Raw genomic sequence first — 16779 nt, forward strand, 5'->3', positions numbered from 1 at the left:
AACGTTCAAAGTAAAAGAGGAACAGATGCAGAGGTACTTGGACAAAATGCAGGTAACCCTACACCAATTCAAGGAATGGACTCTGCAGCACGTACCTCGAAATCATAACAGTGCGGTCGATGCACTGGCCAATTGGGGTCGTCTGTCGACTCCGATAAATTCAACTCGGGGGCAGTGGTGCAGCTGATGAAATCGATGCTAGAAAAAGGTCACACCGAAGTAAACTCGACAAGTTTGATCTAGGATTGGAGAAACAAATATATAGACTACCTGAAGACAGGAAAATTCCCATCAGATCCCAGCGAATCGAAGGCTCTACATGCCGAAGTTGCCAAGTTTAGCTTAGTTGAAGGGAAATAGTTCAGAAGGTCCTTCTTAGGCCCACTGGCTAGATACTTAGGTCCTGGAGAGACCAAATACGCCATGAGAGAAGTCCATGAGGGCACTTGCGGGAACTATTCGGGGGCAGAATCCTTGGTACGGAAGCTAATCAGAGCCGGCTACTACTGGAATAAAATGGAGAAGGATGTGAAAGACTTCATACAAAAATGCAACGAGTGTCAAAAACACGCCCCGATGATTCATCAACCAAGAGAGATGTGTCACCCGGTCCTGTCGCCATGGTCGTTTACGAAATAGGGAATGGATATCGTTAGTCCCCTGACATGGGCGCCGGGTAACGACCTATACATACTACTCATGACCGATTATTTTTGTAAATGGGTCGAGGCCCAGGCGTTCGAGAAGTTCCGGGAGAAAGAAGTCATCGACTTCATCTAGGATCACATAATATGTCTATTTGGGATACCGGCCGAGATTTTTTGCGACAACGGAAAACAATTCGTCGGCAGCAAGGTAAGTAAGTTTTTCAAAGACCATAAGATCAAGAAGATATTATCAACACCTTACATCCCTAGTGGAAATTGGCAAACGAAATCGACGAACAAAACTATACTCCAAAACTTGAAAAAGATATTGATCGATTCAAAAGGAAACTGGAAGGAAATCTTGCCCGAAGTCTTGTGGGCATACCGTACGACTTTGAAGTCGAGCACCGAAGCGACCCCATTCTCTCTAGTCTACGAAGCGAAATCCTTGATACCAGTCGAGGTAGGGGAACCGAGCTTCAGGTTCTAGTATGCTACCAAAATGTCAAACGCCGAGGCCATGACCACGATGCTGGAATTATTAGACAAAAGACGGGAAGACGCCCCGGTCCAATTGTCCGCCCAGAAGCAGCGAGTAGGAAGGTACTACAATCGAAGAGCCAACCTTCGACATTTCAAATTGGGGACTTGGTGTTGAGAAAAGTAACGCAATACACCAGGAACCCAAACGACGGGAAACTGGGCCCGAAATGGGAAGGACCGTATAGAGTTGTCGGAATAATCGGAAAAGGATCGTATAAACTCGAGTCGGGAAATGGTGTACAACTACCGAACAATTGGAATGGGGCACACTTAAAGCGGTACTACTGCTAAGGTACGAACTCAATTCCCTTTTCAATTTTTTTATATTACGGCTAACTTATGCAGGTACTCGACCAAGGACAAATGTGACTATTAGGTCTAAAAGCACGTGTTGTACTCTTTTTCCCTTGAACCGGTTTTGTCCCAAGTGGATTTTTTGGCAAGGTTTTTTAACGAGGAAACAGTAAAACGTGCTACCTTAGTTTTGAAGACCGGCCTTAAACCGGAATTGTTGATCGTTTGCACCAAACCAACAGTATTCGATCCCTCACAAGTTCGGCCTCAAATATTGGGGGCCATTACCCCTGGGTTAGATCTTTAGAAAGGGCAAATTTTATATATCTAAAGCCAAGGCTTGGTGGTCTGGATTCATTGTAATGGTCAAACGGTCGAACGAACCATACCCATTTAGCCCACTCTAGCCACGACACAAGGCTTATGCACCTCCGATTATGTACTCTACATATAAAGCAATGAAAGAAATATTTGCTTCCTTCATACTTTATTGCTACGCATTTGGCTTCGTCGATGCTTCACAACAGATCCTAAATCCTATGCCCACGGGCTACCCCGACTCGGGGATTGTTGTCCGATAAAAATCGGACAGCCCGGGCTATCGAATCCTAGAGGCACCGAGCCTATTAGGCGGTTCCCGAATATGAAAGGCTACGTTCGCATTCGGACTTTCTAATCTTGCCCCATTCATACTTTCGAAGAACGGATGGTCCAGATTATGTTTGATTCAATGCTAAGGAATTAGGGACGATACGCAAATAAAAAAATGGCAAACAGATGCTGAAAAGTAAAAATACGATGTTGCCAAAGGGAAAATTTTATATTCATATCTCAAAAAATATTTACAAAGGCAAGATAAAACGGCATCAAAATAAACAAGAAAGAAAATGGACAAAAGGGAAACAAAGAAGAACACGCCTGATCTTCCTAGAGCTCGACTCGGCACCGGGATCTTCAGAACCTTCGGGACCTTCAGGCTCGTAAATTTCCTTTGCCTCGGCTTCAAGCCTCTTGGCTTCTTCAATCTCGGCTGAATGATCGAATCCCCCGGTGTGAACCTCGTCGAGAGTCTCCCTCCGGGATAGCCGCTTCACATATTCGGTCTTCGTTCTTAAGCGGGACTCGACTATCTCCACATTAGTTTTGTACTGTGCCAATATTTCCTCGACTTCGGAGGAATCAATCGAAGTTTCCTCCAATTTGGACTTCTGTGCAATATATTCCCGGCCAAGGCATCCCGTTCCGAGGCGGCCGAATCCAGTTGTGCCCAGAGTTCATCATTTAGCCGAGACCACTTGTCGGCCTTGTCCATTGCCACCTAGAGTTGGTCCTTGACTGATGCTAGATCCTCCTTTATATCCTCCTTTTCCGAAGCGAGCAGGTCCATCCTGCTTCGCGGAACCTCAGTCGTGGCTTTGCCTCGTTCATCTCGGCACGAAGCTGGTCAATCAAGTCTATCTTCTCTTGGACCTGCGAGGTTGCGTTGCTAGTCACTACGCATAACCTCTCATTTTTAACCTAAAAAATCCTTACCTTCTCGACCAATTCGGCATGCTCCCATTTCACGGACAAGGCCTCATTTTGTGGCTTTTCCAGCTCGGCTCGGAGAATTGGGAGATCTTTGAGGGCCTCATTTTTTTGTTCACTGAGAACCATATACATATCCTTCTGCCGGACTTGTTCTTTGAGCTAGAACTCGAGCTGGTTGACTTACATCCGAGACCGAAGGAAGCTTTCATGTGGAGCACAGAAGCCTGAAAAGCAAAATGACAAGATCGTAAAAAGCGTGCCGAGACTAAGCAAGAATTACAAAGGGAACAAGGGGTAGACATCTTACCCGGTTCGGTACATGTTATGCCTCGTTGATCAGGCTCGATGTGCCTGCTTCGTTCATCTTCGCCTGGTCTTCCTTGGTCACTAGGCAACGAATATAGCTGGTCACACCCACCGAAGCGGACAGCACCCGGACGTCTGCTGGGATAGTAAGCACGATCATTCTTTTACGGTCGAGATCCACACTCGGAGCAGGGAACTGCCTCACTAGCTTCGGGCTCGAGCTCAGATCGCCCGCTCCTGATGGCACATCTTTTTTTGGGACCTCCAGGTGACCAATCCCAGAATAGTCCTCCAATGTGCTCATATCCATTCCGTCAAAGAACATGTTGAGGGCATCATCTAGGCCCCGTGACGTCTCATTTGATTTCTCTTTATTGGCTTGAGCCTCGTCGAACATAGACTCTATGTGGGACGGCATCTCCATGATGTCGATGACATCGGCTACTTCCTTCGAGGCAGGGGCAGCTTCTCGGGGGGCCGTTGCCTCTGGTTCTCCTTCCGGCTCCCGAGCTTGAGGGGGATTGGCCTCTCGGCCACCTTCTCTGGTTGCCGCCTGCTCTCCTTCGTCGATGGTCGACCTAGGAGCGACGAACTCTAGATCATCGTCCTCAGGGTAATCCTTGAGTCAGAAGAGGGAATCGGGGTTTGGTACCCTGGCTTTGGTGCTCTTTTTATTTCTTTTCCGGACCCGGACAACTACCCTCTTCTTCTTGACCTCGGCATCCGGGGAGCCAGAGGATTTCCTCTTTTTCTTCTTTTTCTCCTTCTCTGCAGCAGCTCCGGGCTGTCTCGAAGTGGAGGGTTCGGCAAGCGAGTACGGGGCTTCGTCCTCATCCCAATGGCCAAAGCTCGGTGGTCTTGGGAAAACCCGTGAAAGGGAAAAGACTTAGCAGAAATAAAAGTTAAGTATGAAAATATAATTATTCAGGAGGAAGACTCACCATGGGAACGAGCCTCCCACTTGTCCTTCGAGATCTTGCGCCATTCGCGCTCGAAGTAAGACATTTGTTTCCAGATCCCCTCGATCCACTCCTTGAAGCATGGGACTACATTGGGAACTTGGGTGACGGTTGTACAATGGTAGGCACAGGCAATTAGAAAAAGAATAAAAGGAGTACCAAGTACTCAAGAAGGACAAGACTTACGGGATAAGTTCCACTTTTCAGGGAACGGTAGAAATTCGGAGGAAATGAGGTCTTCAGTTTTCACCCAAACGAACCTCCCTTGCCAACCTCGATCTCGATCTTCGTCGATTCTTGAGAATGGAGCTTTTCTAGCTCGACGAACGAGCTTGATCAACCCCCGTCAGAAGACTCGAGGACTGTAGAGACGAAGCAGGTGGACGAGGGTGAACCAGGGTACTTTGGTGGTGTTGACGAAGTGGCAGAGGAGGATTACGATCCTCCAAAAGGACGGGTGAATCTGTCCGAGGCAGACCTCGTACCTTTTGTAGAAGCCGAGAATTATAGGGTCCACTAGGGTGAGCATGAATGGGTAAGTGTAAACACTTAGATACCCCTCCACGTGAGTGGTGAATACTTCGTTGGGCCCAGGAATGACCACTTCTTTACCCTCCCAATTATAGTCCACCCGAACGGTGGGGGGTGTGTCCTCAGTAACGGAGGATATGTACCTCCAGCTCCCTCGCCTCGGTCCTGTTGACTGGAGGCCTTCTCGACTTTGAAGTCATTTTCAATGGAACAGGCCCCCGGGAACGAAACTCTTCAAAGGAGGCTCCCGGGCCACCACAGTAACGGCAACCTCTACATCCATGGCCGGGTTGGAAGTTGAAGGGGGCAGTTTATTGAGGCACGGATTTGGAAGTTTTTGCCACCGGATTCTGGAAAAATATGAAGGTTTGAATATGAAGATGAAGATTTGAAGATGGGGATGAAGGTACAAAGGTCTGACTTGAAGATTTAAAGGAGTATGAAGATATGAAGATCTAGAAAGCAATGTATGAAGATTTGAAAGGGTTAGAGTTAAGTGAAAAATTCTAGGGTAAATCAAAGACCTCTGGAATCGAAAAGTAAAAAAGTGAAAAAGGGGTCAGAGCTTTTATAGAGGAAGGGTAATCAATGCATGACGTTTCACATTCGAGGATAGTCAATCAGCGGCTGACACGTGTCTGAAGTCAGAACGACGTGACTGATGGGGCATTTCGCTAACCCGTCAACTCGGATGTAGCGTACGGAAGAAGGAACCGGGGTTAATTTGTCACTTCGATAAACCTACTCTCCGAAAAACAAGGGGACTATCTGTGTACGGGTAAAATTGGGGGCAATTTTTCCAACTCCCCGATGAGAGAATGAAGGAGAAGCACGGCTCGACGTGATTATAATCGAGACCAGGAGCCCCGCATATCGAGACCCAGAAAGAATGAAGATGTATCTAAGATCGGACACGGTAAAACGATGTAGCCGGATCAAGTATAGCTTCTGCACCTCGGGAGGCGCGGGGAACAGTTATGCATGATGGGTAGAGGGCCGTAATATCCACCCTCAACCGGATATTACAGCGCGAATCTCGTTCAGTATCAACTGTAAATCAACATTTACCGGAAAAAGAAGATTTTTACCTTTTTTAGACTTGTACTAGGACTGAAATTTCCTACTATATAAAGGGGAAGGTTTTCTTTATTATGATACATTGTAACACACAAATCAAAGCAATAAAAGTTTACTTTTGTCTTCTAGCTATTGTTCAAGACATTATTCATTTGTTTTTTCCTTCGCGACCGAGCTTGTATTAAGGGCCCAGTCCAGGACGAATTTCACTGTTCAATCTAAGATCAGGCTTGGTCATTACATTGCGATTGGGTTGATCATTTATTTTATCTTTAACTCATTTACCTATTGCTCTTAATTATTCGTATTAAATTAAACCACATATCCTTTAAACCGCGTAGAAATTTAATTGTTGCTCACTTTTTAAGGTAAACACTAATAATAAAAATGCAAATGCGGGTCGTAGTTTAAATATCATATACCAATCAAAATCTCGTGTTCAAAAATGCCAAGAGGATTTCCTATTACTCCATTATTCATGTGTAATTTCTACACTCTGAATACACTGCACATCTTATATACGTGCACACATCCTATTTCAATTAGGATATCCAAAAATAAAAACTCTAAAATTAAAAAAGATTTAGAAGCTATAAAGCTCAATTAGACTGAGCTAGACCAGTGCAAACTGGTGGATTCAAAACTATATAAAAAATTTGCTAAAAATTGCACAAAAATTGGGAGCTAATTAAACAAAGCTCAAGAAGACTGAGCTCCAGCACAAATTGGTGGATTTTGCTTCCCTACAAACTTTGGCTTCACATTTTCACAACTAGATTTGGCTGGTCCTTCTTTTCCATTATAGGTAATGTCTATGTCTCCAACCTCCACTCCATCACATGGTGCACCTTTACTGCACAATAAAAGCACTGCATCTTGTGTTCTTGATGTTCCCCTTATGTTCTTTATGCTCACTTTGCTTATCTTCACTTGTGATGGCAACTGCAAAAATTACAAAACAAGAACCATAATATAGCAAAATCAAATCTATAACTTTATCAAAGAGATGTAGCGGGCAGCCCGGTCCACTAAGTTCCCGCTATGCACGAGGGTCTGGAGAAGTGCCGGACCATAAGGGTCTATTGTACACAGTATTCCCCTACATTTCTGCAAGAGGTTGTTTCCACGACTCGAACCCGTGACCTCCTGGTCACATGATAGCAATTTTACCAGTTACGCCAAGGTTCAACTGACAGCAATAGCAATGTCAGAAATTTCGTTAAAGGTGTTCAAGATTTTATATATATATATATATATATATATAAAGTAGTAATATTTAATCTATATGTAAAGTATAATGCAAAGGGTGTACAACTAACCGTCTTTCGCTATTTTTAACTTATATACACAACATATTTTTCTATGAATGGTATTCAACTAACCACTATTCGCCATATCCAACTTAAATACACAGTATACTTTTTTGACAAAGGTGATTAATACGACCCTATTTCCAATATGTAAATTTATATGTATAGGATAATTTTCTGGCGAATGGGGTTCAAGTGACCACCCTTCACCTGTTAGCTAACAGAATTTTTATAGTATAATATATCAGATCGTCACTTAAAAGATAAGTACAAGTAACAGCATAAAGTTGTGTTCTTACATCTTTGTTGCATTGATTGTAAGGGCAATAGACTTGATCAATGACAATAGGGTTGCTAACATTTTGCACAATGATATCTTCATAGTGCAAATCTGTGACAACACCTTGATGTGAAGCTGGCCATGTCTTTACTCTAACACCATTATCAGTATTAATAAATGTGCAATTTTTCACATAAACTCCAACCACTGGCTTTTCACCTGGAGTTTTTCCAAGACTTCCAACACTAATACCATGGCCAGGACCACAAGTAACTCTAGTGATATGAAGCTGTTCCAATTCATCTCCTACAGAAATACAGTCATCTCCTGTACCAATTACACAATCTGTAATGTTCACGTTGCTCGATCGCGCGACGTGAATGCCATCTGTGTTGATACTTTCTGGTGGAGCTGTGATGTTTACTCTGATGAATGTCAAGTTCTTGCAACCATTCACGTTGATATGGAATAGTTTGCTGTCTTGTGAAGTTATGTCTTGGATTGTAGAGTTTGTAAGGAAGTTGAAGCTCAAATTCTGTACAAGAGTAAAAATAATGAGCACAATTGGATAAGCTTAAGTTGTTTTATGCACTGACAGGATAAAAAAATTGTAGGTGAAATTCGGTGATAAATTAAACATTTGTTGATAACATGATAAAAACGGTAATGTACTTGCTATCACATGTTAAACTACGCTAATACTATAAAAAAAAAAAAAAAAACTTACAACGTATATAACTTAAATTCTATTTCGATAATGTTTTACTAGTTAAGTTTAAAAGAGTGACTTCTGTATCCTTATGTATCAGGTCATTTAAAAGATAATACTCGTAATAGATGGAATGAGTAACTTGATGAAAACACAAGCAAGTAATCTTGTATAACAAGTTAAATTGCACTGATAGTGTAAAAATATCATTATACAGTGAGACCTCTCTATAACAGTCATACCTATAACAACACTTCCCTATATATAACAACCAAATTTTCGTTGGAATTATTCTTCATGTTATGTTATTATATATATATGTTCCCTGCAACAACACTTTGCTACAACAACTAAACAATATCGGAACAAACGAGGTTGTTAGTGCAAAGAACCAACCAGATTGACCTAGTGAATAAATCGGAAAAACAAAAAGAAAAACAACAATTGGACCAGAGAATGTGATTGCATTATAAGGTCTCAATTGAACAGATCGAGCAAGCTCGAATTGACGTAACATAAAACTTATTAGGCCAAAAGCTCCATGGAGAGCAACAAAAGTCCACAGACCTCCTCCCCCCCACCAACGAGTAAAATCTCCTNACCACCAGACCACTACCCCCCCTACCCCCCCCCCCCCCCCAAATTGACACCAACGAGTAAAATCTACTTGTGCTTTAGGACCCCATAGTAACAGCAACGAATGTGCTAAACTATTAGCAGGAGTAGAAAACTGCGGCAGTTAAAAATTGCAGCCTATATACTATCAATGTATATAAGTTAAATCCGTATTAAAAACAGTGATCTAACACAAGATATAGTGGAATATACATGTAATAACTTACATTGGGAAGATTGCTGCAACTTTTGGAATCCTTACAATTATTTTGATCCCAAGCTTGTTTACCTTGGCCATCAAAAACACCACCACCAGAAAGTGTGAAGCGATCAATATAATTAACAGTTAACCATTCAACATCTGCATTGAGTTGTTTAGGATCTGAAGGAGCTTTCAAAATGGCTTGAACTTGTAGCTCAACTGGTGCTTTGCATGGCCCTTGTAGTTTTACTTGATTCATTTGATATGTACCTTTTGGTATCACTATTGTACTTGGGCTTGTTGCTGCACATGCCTCTTTAAATGCATCTAACACAGCCTATACATTATAATTTCTGTTAGACGCAAATCTCTAGCCAGTTTTCGGACTGGTAATCGAAAAATAGCTAGCGTCTGCGCAAAGTCATTAAAACTTCCAGCATCACATTATGAAATTCCAGCATATTATGCTGGAATATCATATGTAAAAAATTCGAACTCCAGCATATTATGCTGAAATTTTTCCGGATTTTTAAGGGTGTTTTTGTTCGGATTTTATCTTTACAGAAAAAGTGGCTAAATTTCAAATACTTTTAAAATTAGTTGAGCGACGGCCCTTCCACTCCGCACCGTCGGATCGAACGACGGCGGGGGAGCAAATCCAACTAGAAAAACTTATGGCTATTTTTCAATTATCAGTTGTAAATCATGTTATTTTTGAATTTTTTTTTTTTTTTTTCGAATTCCATAGAACTCACTACTTTCAGCTCGAAATTGAACTCGAATCCCTATACATATGCAAAAATATTTCGAAGCATAAACATATATTAGATCACATTCATTCTTAACCTGTTCACATTAAATCTTGAATTCGTCTCTAGTAAAAAGTAAATCAATTATATGGTAAAAATGCATGATTTACCTTACTGATATCTCCATTAGTTGTTGCACCATATTTGGTAACATCAAAGACTCCTGGTGAAGCTGTTGGCTGAGCGTCTCCAATTCGTGCTAAAAATAACAATAAAAATGCAAACGATGTAAATTTTAATTCCATTTTTTTGGTCTTTTTATTTTGTATTGTATTTTATTGCGTTATTGTGTTTTTGTTTTTCTTTTTTGGCGTTTGAAATGCTAAGTGAAGGTTGAAGCTCTTTTATAGTGTTATCTAGATGAATTGAGACCATCAAATTTCTACCAAAATGGTAGAAATTTAGTGGTTCATTTGAATTAGTCTTCTATGGAACAGATGTTTAAGGAGGAGATTAATTAGGGAAATTAAGTTCCAAGAAAATTAATTAGATTGTGTTGAAAATTTCAACACCATTTAGCCAAAGAGCCAAGTTAGAATCTAATGCTACTGAATGATGACTTGATTTTCATTATTTATCAACCATTTTGGAAACAGAAACTAATTTATTTATTTATCTATACTATATTAAAAGCACGATTGCCCTATCGAAATGTTGTTCGCCTTTTTTACCCTTAAAAATAAATTTCACATTGGATAAAAGTGTAATTTAATTATTTTCTAAAATTATAAGTTAATTATTTTTCTAATATTTAAAACTTTGAAATCAACTAAAACTTTAATTGTTAAATCTTTTCTTATTTTGACTATATGGAAATTCCTAATAAGAACTTAACTCATCTAAGGATTTTATATCTAAACTTCCGATCCTAAATAGACCATCCAAGTTAGAATAGGACAGTTTACCAATACTTTAAAATATAAAATTTATTATATAATATTAGATAATTATATTAGTTAGGAATTTGGGTTAGCAACTATGAATATGATAAGGCACATAAGAAACGAAAGAACTTGCAGACATAAAATAACTTGAGCTTGCCACGTTAAATTTTAAATGCGTTCTCATTCTTTCTTCCTAATTTTTCTTTTAATAGTAATAAAATAGAAATAATGAAAGTTATTATAATTTTTAAGAAGTACACTGATAATAATTGTATTAAATTACTAACAAAATATTTAAGAATACAAAATAAAGAGATAAAGAGTGAGAGAGGAAGAGAAGTCGTAGACAAACATAAAAGTTTAAACGTGAAATATCAAATTATTGCTTTGCGCTTTAAAAATATAATTTTTATTGAATAAAATTTATAATTAAAATTAAATTATTAATACTACAGATGAGCTAATATGAAAAATTTGAATCAATAAAAACTAAACTATCTCCTTCAAGGTTAAGAAAAAATAATTAAGTATTTAAATTAACCTATTAGTAAAAGAATTTAATTTAATTATTTTTTGAATTTGACATATAAGTACAATTATTTTAAGTAGGACATAAATTTATTTCGATAGCGAGATCATTAGCGGTGAAGGAAATAAAAAATAGAACAAAATTAGTTAAAGTATAGTATTGAGAGTCAAATTGATAAATATGCAAATTTGAAGCAATAAAGATTAAATAGCAAAAGACAAAAATATCGTAAATGAGTTAGCATTTAATATCATATATTTGTTTCAATAAATAACAACTCGCTATGTATTTCATATATTAAGTTATTTATCGGTAAATTCTTAATTAGCTATAGTGTCAACCTCTTCTTTCTCAAAAAAAACGAGAAATTCAATTTTAATTTATTTTATCGGGGAAACCTTTATTGATTAAAGTATTTTGATGTTTGCTTATTTTAGTATTAGGTCATAAAATTATAATAATTTTTATAAGATATTCCTATAGAAGTTTTTAGAAATTACAATAAGATGTCTGAGGACTTTTAGGGATTATTTCTTTCTTTATTGAGCTAACTAAATGAGAACAACATTCGTCATTTTGAGTTATAGTATATTATCAAGAGTCAAGTTGGTAAAATGCACACTTGAATCAATCTATATCTATATTTATACTACATTAAAAAGGCACAAATAACCTTAGTGAAATATTTTTCGCTTATAAAAATAATCTATTTTACACTAGACAGAATAGTCATTTAATTATTTTTCTAATTTTTAGGACAATCAACTATTATTACACTCTTTTTTGTTTGAACTATGTAACAAGTCATAAAATTTAAAACTTTAATCGATTTAAATTTTACCATTTTATTCGAATAAACACATAAAAAAGAACACTAGCGTTCTACAACTTACATTAAATATATAAATCAAATTGAGGGATGTAATAATCACTAAATTATACGTAATACTTATACGATTAAATAAGGAAGCATATATAAAAATTATAGCAATATATGTAATATAAGAGTCCTAAAATAAAGACACACTCATTTTTGTCATAATAGTTGATTAATGAACATAATCAAAGGAATCAAATTAACAATACAATTTTAACTATTTAAAACAGCTAATATGAAATAGCGAATCCACTTTTACACGTTTGTTGTCTTACCTATAACACAAGAACCCTAAGATACATTTATCATTTCTTAGCCTTCAAAAGAGAATTCTTAGTTGATAAAATAATTATTACAGTTAATCTTAAAAGTTTGAGTCAGAAAAAATAAACTATTTTCTTTAATATTAAGAACAAATAATTAAATCTTTAAAATACGATAATAGAAAAAGAATCGGATTCTATTATTTTCCAAATTCATCATATAAATAGAATTATTTTTCAAGTTGACAAAATTCTTAGTACAATATTAAGATTCAGATTTGGAAAAGGTACTAACTTGAAGAAATAAAGATAAAATAGTAGAAAATAAAATGTATTTAAAATAAGTTTCATTATTTATCTATTTTATTGTGAAATAGTAACTCACCATTAATTAATTTTTACACTTAACATTGTCATTTATTAATTTTTTCATGAGTTATAGGGTCAGCCTCTTCATTCCCAAATCTCTAAAAGATCAAAAGATATTTTCAGTTTGTGTTTTTTGACAAATTTTTAAAAAACTATAATAAAAGTATAGTTAACATCGTATGTGTCTTCTCGAATGAACTTGGGAATAGTTTTCTGAAAATATTTTTAGTGAAATTCTAAAATCTTCAAACCATTTGTTTTTGCTGAAACTAAAGAAGAAACGTGATAGCTTGTGAAATTGAATATATTGCATGATGATTGAGGACATCTATGAGACCTATTTTCTTCCATTTATTGAGTTATTTAAGATAGACATTCATTAATTTTAGGAACTTAAATTTTTTATAACTTAAAAAATATTTTCAATATAATTTTTAAAAAAATTATTTATTGAGACGAGGCACATGCGCAACGCGCGTACTCTAAAAACTAGTTAAGAAAAAAAAAGAGGAGAAGACTGTAGAAAAAAAGATTTTAGTAGTTTATCTTTTCAACTTAGGAAATACTCCCTCCAGTCCACTTTAATTGATTTTTGGTTATTTTTACATATATGAAGGAATTTACCTTTTAATATTAATTAACAATAAAATTGATTATATTAACCTTAATTTATTCATTAGAAATATAACAAATACTCCTAGGCTAATTACTTCAAGGGCAACTTTGGAAAAGAGAAGTTAGTTCCTTCTTGATATCTGACAAAATCAAATATTATCGACCACAAAAAAAATAAAAAAAATAATTAAAGTGGAACAAATTAACTAAGTTCCTACAAGTTGTCAATTCTCTTCAAATTATTATAGCCTCACTGGAACAGTGATAATTTAATAGTTTTAAGTACTTCATGTTATACTATCTCAACTGTGTCTTATTAATTTTAATAAAATTTGATCTAATTCTAATAATGTTTGTAGTGTACTATGAATTAACCATTACTATTATTTGTGATCTTCAAATTTCTAGATTGTACCTCATTCTTATCAAATATTAGTGTGACGATCCGGCCCGTCGTCACGTGAGTTACCGCCCCGTTTTCCCCATATTATGTTTCTCTATGCTTCATTATCGGTATTTGAGGTGATTGAGTTGAATTGGATTGGTTTTAGATGGAAATGAGACACTTAGTCTCTTTAAGGAAAGCTTGTTTTGGAAAAGTCAACCGGAAGTTGACTATTGAGTTAGAGGGCTCGGATGTGATTTCCGGTGATTCGGTTAGCTTCGGGGGATGATTTGTGACTTAAGAGCGTGATCGGAAGTGATTTTGGAGGTCCGGTGTGGAATTAGNAATTAGGCTTGAATTGGCGAAGTTAGTATTTTGGCGAATTCCGGTTGGTGGGTGAGATTTTGATCCGGGGGTCGGAATGGAATTTCGAGAGTTGTAGTAGTTCCGTTAGGTGATTTTCGATGTGTGTGCAAAATTTCAGGTCATTCGGAGATGTTTTGATTGGGTTTTTGATCGAATGCGTAATTCGGAAGTTTTTAAGAAACTTAGGCTTGAATCCGATGTGATTTAATGGTTTTAGCATTGTTAGATGTGTTTTGGGGATTGGAACAAGTTTGAATGAGGTGTTAGGATGTGTTGGTGTTTTTGGTTGAGGTCCCGGGGGCCTCGGGGTGAATTCGAGTGGTTAAACGAGAGTTTTTGGAAGTTGCTTCAGGTCTGAGATTTCTGTCATCTGGTATTTCCGCTTCTGCGGAAATGTTCTGCAGAAGCGGGTGGAAAAGCGCAGAAGCGATCGTGTGTTGAATTGATGAGTTCCGCATAAGCGGACCCCTTTTCGCATCAGCGGGTCCGCAGGTGCGAGTGAATAACCGCAGAAGCGGTCTTTGGTAATCCGCAGAAGCGGAGAATATGTCGCAAAGGCGAAAGTGGTAAGTTAAGTGAAAACCGCATAAGCGGTGAAATGGCCGCAGAAGCGGTCCCGCATATGCGGAAGCGGGACCGCATAAGCGAAAATCGCTGTAGGCAGAAGGGGTTTTATAATATCATTTTCATCCACGAGGGTTAAGTTATTTCCACCATTTTTACACGAGCTTGAGAGCTATTGGACGGATTTGAAGGAGGATTTCGACTAGGTGTGATTGGAGGTAAGTCCCTTGACCCAAATACATGAAATTATGCTAAATTTAACATGAAAATTGGTTGAAATCACCAAAAGGGGATAAAGCTAGGGCTTGAGAATTTGTAATTTTGAAACGGAATTTGGAGGGCCAAATGGACTCCGATTTTGGTAAAATTGATATGTATGGACTCGTGGCGAGACGAGGAATCCGGTGATGTAAGTTTCGTAATTTTTCGAGAAGTGGGCCCGGGGCTCGGGTGTTGCCAACTTCGTGATTTTTGATATTTTTCGAGTCTTTTCGATTGGGTTATGATCCATTAGCCTATTGTGATGTATTCCTTGTGGTTTTGATCAGATTCGACGCGCAAGGAGGTCGTTTCGAGGGGAAAAGGCATAGCGAGGTAGACTTTTGACCGGCTAGAGGTGAGTAATGATTTTAAATGATGTTCTGAGGGCTTGAGACCCCGGATTTGCACAACTTGGTGCTTTGTTGAGATGAGACACGCGTTCAATGACGAGCGCGGGGTCATTTACTATTGGGGGCTGTGACTTGGTCCAGCCCGGATAATATTTTACTGCGTGTCAACTATGACTTGTTGTTTTCACTATGTTTTGGGCTCATTGCCATACTTGGGCTTGTTGCCGACTGTTTGAACTCTTTGTGAGCTATTATCACTGTTTTCCCTCACTATTTGAAATACTATTTGAACTCAGTCCATGTGATTTACACTGTTTCATGAACTCAGCTATATTTTTACTCAAACTTGGAGTTTTAACTGATATTTGAACTATTGTTGAGCTGGGTATTATTGTTTAATGATGCCCGAGGGGCTATGACTATTTTTGGACTGATTGAGGCCAAGGGCCTTATGTGAGGGTATGTCGAGTGATGAGAGGAGGCTTTCAGGCCTCGAGTGTATTGTGAGAAGGCTTTCAGGCCTCATGTTGATATGTTCAGGCTTTCAGGCCTTATGACAATATAGCGCTTGGGTTGTAGGAGCCCCTCCGGAGTCTGCACACCCACAGTGAGCGCGGGTACCCATCTAGAGTGATTAAATATTGAACAGTGGTAACAATGACACTGTTATACGCGTTTGGTCAGGTAACAATGGCTGACCGGTCAGGTAACATTGGCTGACTTACTGGTTGAGTATGATTGATTTTTAACTGTTTTCAAAAAGATTTTTCTTACTATATTTCACTGGCTTCTACTGTTTATCTTATGTTGCTGCTTGAGATAGCATTATTTTGCCCTTGTGGGATTTTATGTTCTCAATCGTTATTTATTTTTATTACTCACTGGGTCGGAGTACTCACATTACTTCCTGCACCATGTGTGCAGAGACAGGCACAGCTGAGTTCGTACCTGAGCGCTGATTTCCTTCCAGACCAGGCGGGCTAGGAGAGACGAGGTAGCTGTCGACGTCCACAGCCTCGTTTCTTCCTTATCTTCTGCATATTTTATTCATCTTCAGACTATGTTCCCAGACTTGTAGTATTTTCATCAACTCTGTAGTAGCTCGTGACTTGTGACACCCCGATCATCAGGCTGAGTTTGGGATGGTTTTTTTCCCGTTATGTTACGTTTTATTTCCGCACTTATGATTGATTATTCAGTAACTATGATTTAGACCTGTTTATGCTAAGAAATTGTTAAAAGAAGTGTTAATGTTCTGTTGGCTGACCTTGACTTCACGAGGGGCGCCATCACGACCAGGTTGAGAATTGGGTCGTGACAATTAGCTCCTTGTTTTAATTTAATCCTGTCATTGTTTGTATAATAGTGGTCTTGGGGGACCTCTTGTTTTTATTGTGTCATTATATCCAGGGGCAGCCTAATGCACCATAGTATCTCGTATTCACGTAGGGTCCAGGGAAAGGCGTACCCAAAGAATTGCTTTCACGGCTTGAACCCGTCACCG

The 16779-nt window shown here is 38.3% G+C and overlaps 1 protein-coding gene across 1 annotated transcript; it reads right to left on the reverse strand.

The window, feature by feature from the left end:
- On the reverse strand, positions 6302 to 10109 carry LOC109228557 (polygalacturonase-like). The gene is made up of 4 exons (XM_019393686.1): positions 9923 to 10109; positions 9029 to 9340; positions 7497 to 8012; positions 6302 to 6829 (listed from the first exon to the last, which is right to left on the reverse strand). Exons 1-4 carry the CDS (start codon positions 10055 to 10057, stop codon positions 6587 to 6589), a joined length of 1206 nt encoding a protein of 401 aa, XP_019249231.1. The 5' UTR covers positions 10058 to 10109; the 3' UTR covers positions 6302 to 6586.

Source organism: Nicotiana attenuata, chromosome 7 (genome assembly GCF_001879085.1).
Source record: "Nicotiana attenuata strain UT chromosome 7, NIATTr2, whole genome shotgun sequence".
NCBI lineage: Eukaryota > Viridiplantae > Streptophyta > Magnoliopsida > Solanales > Solanaceae > Nicotiana > Nicotiana attenuata.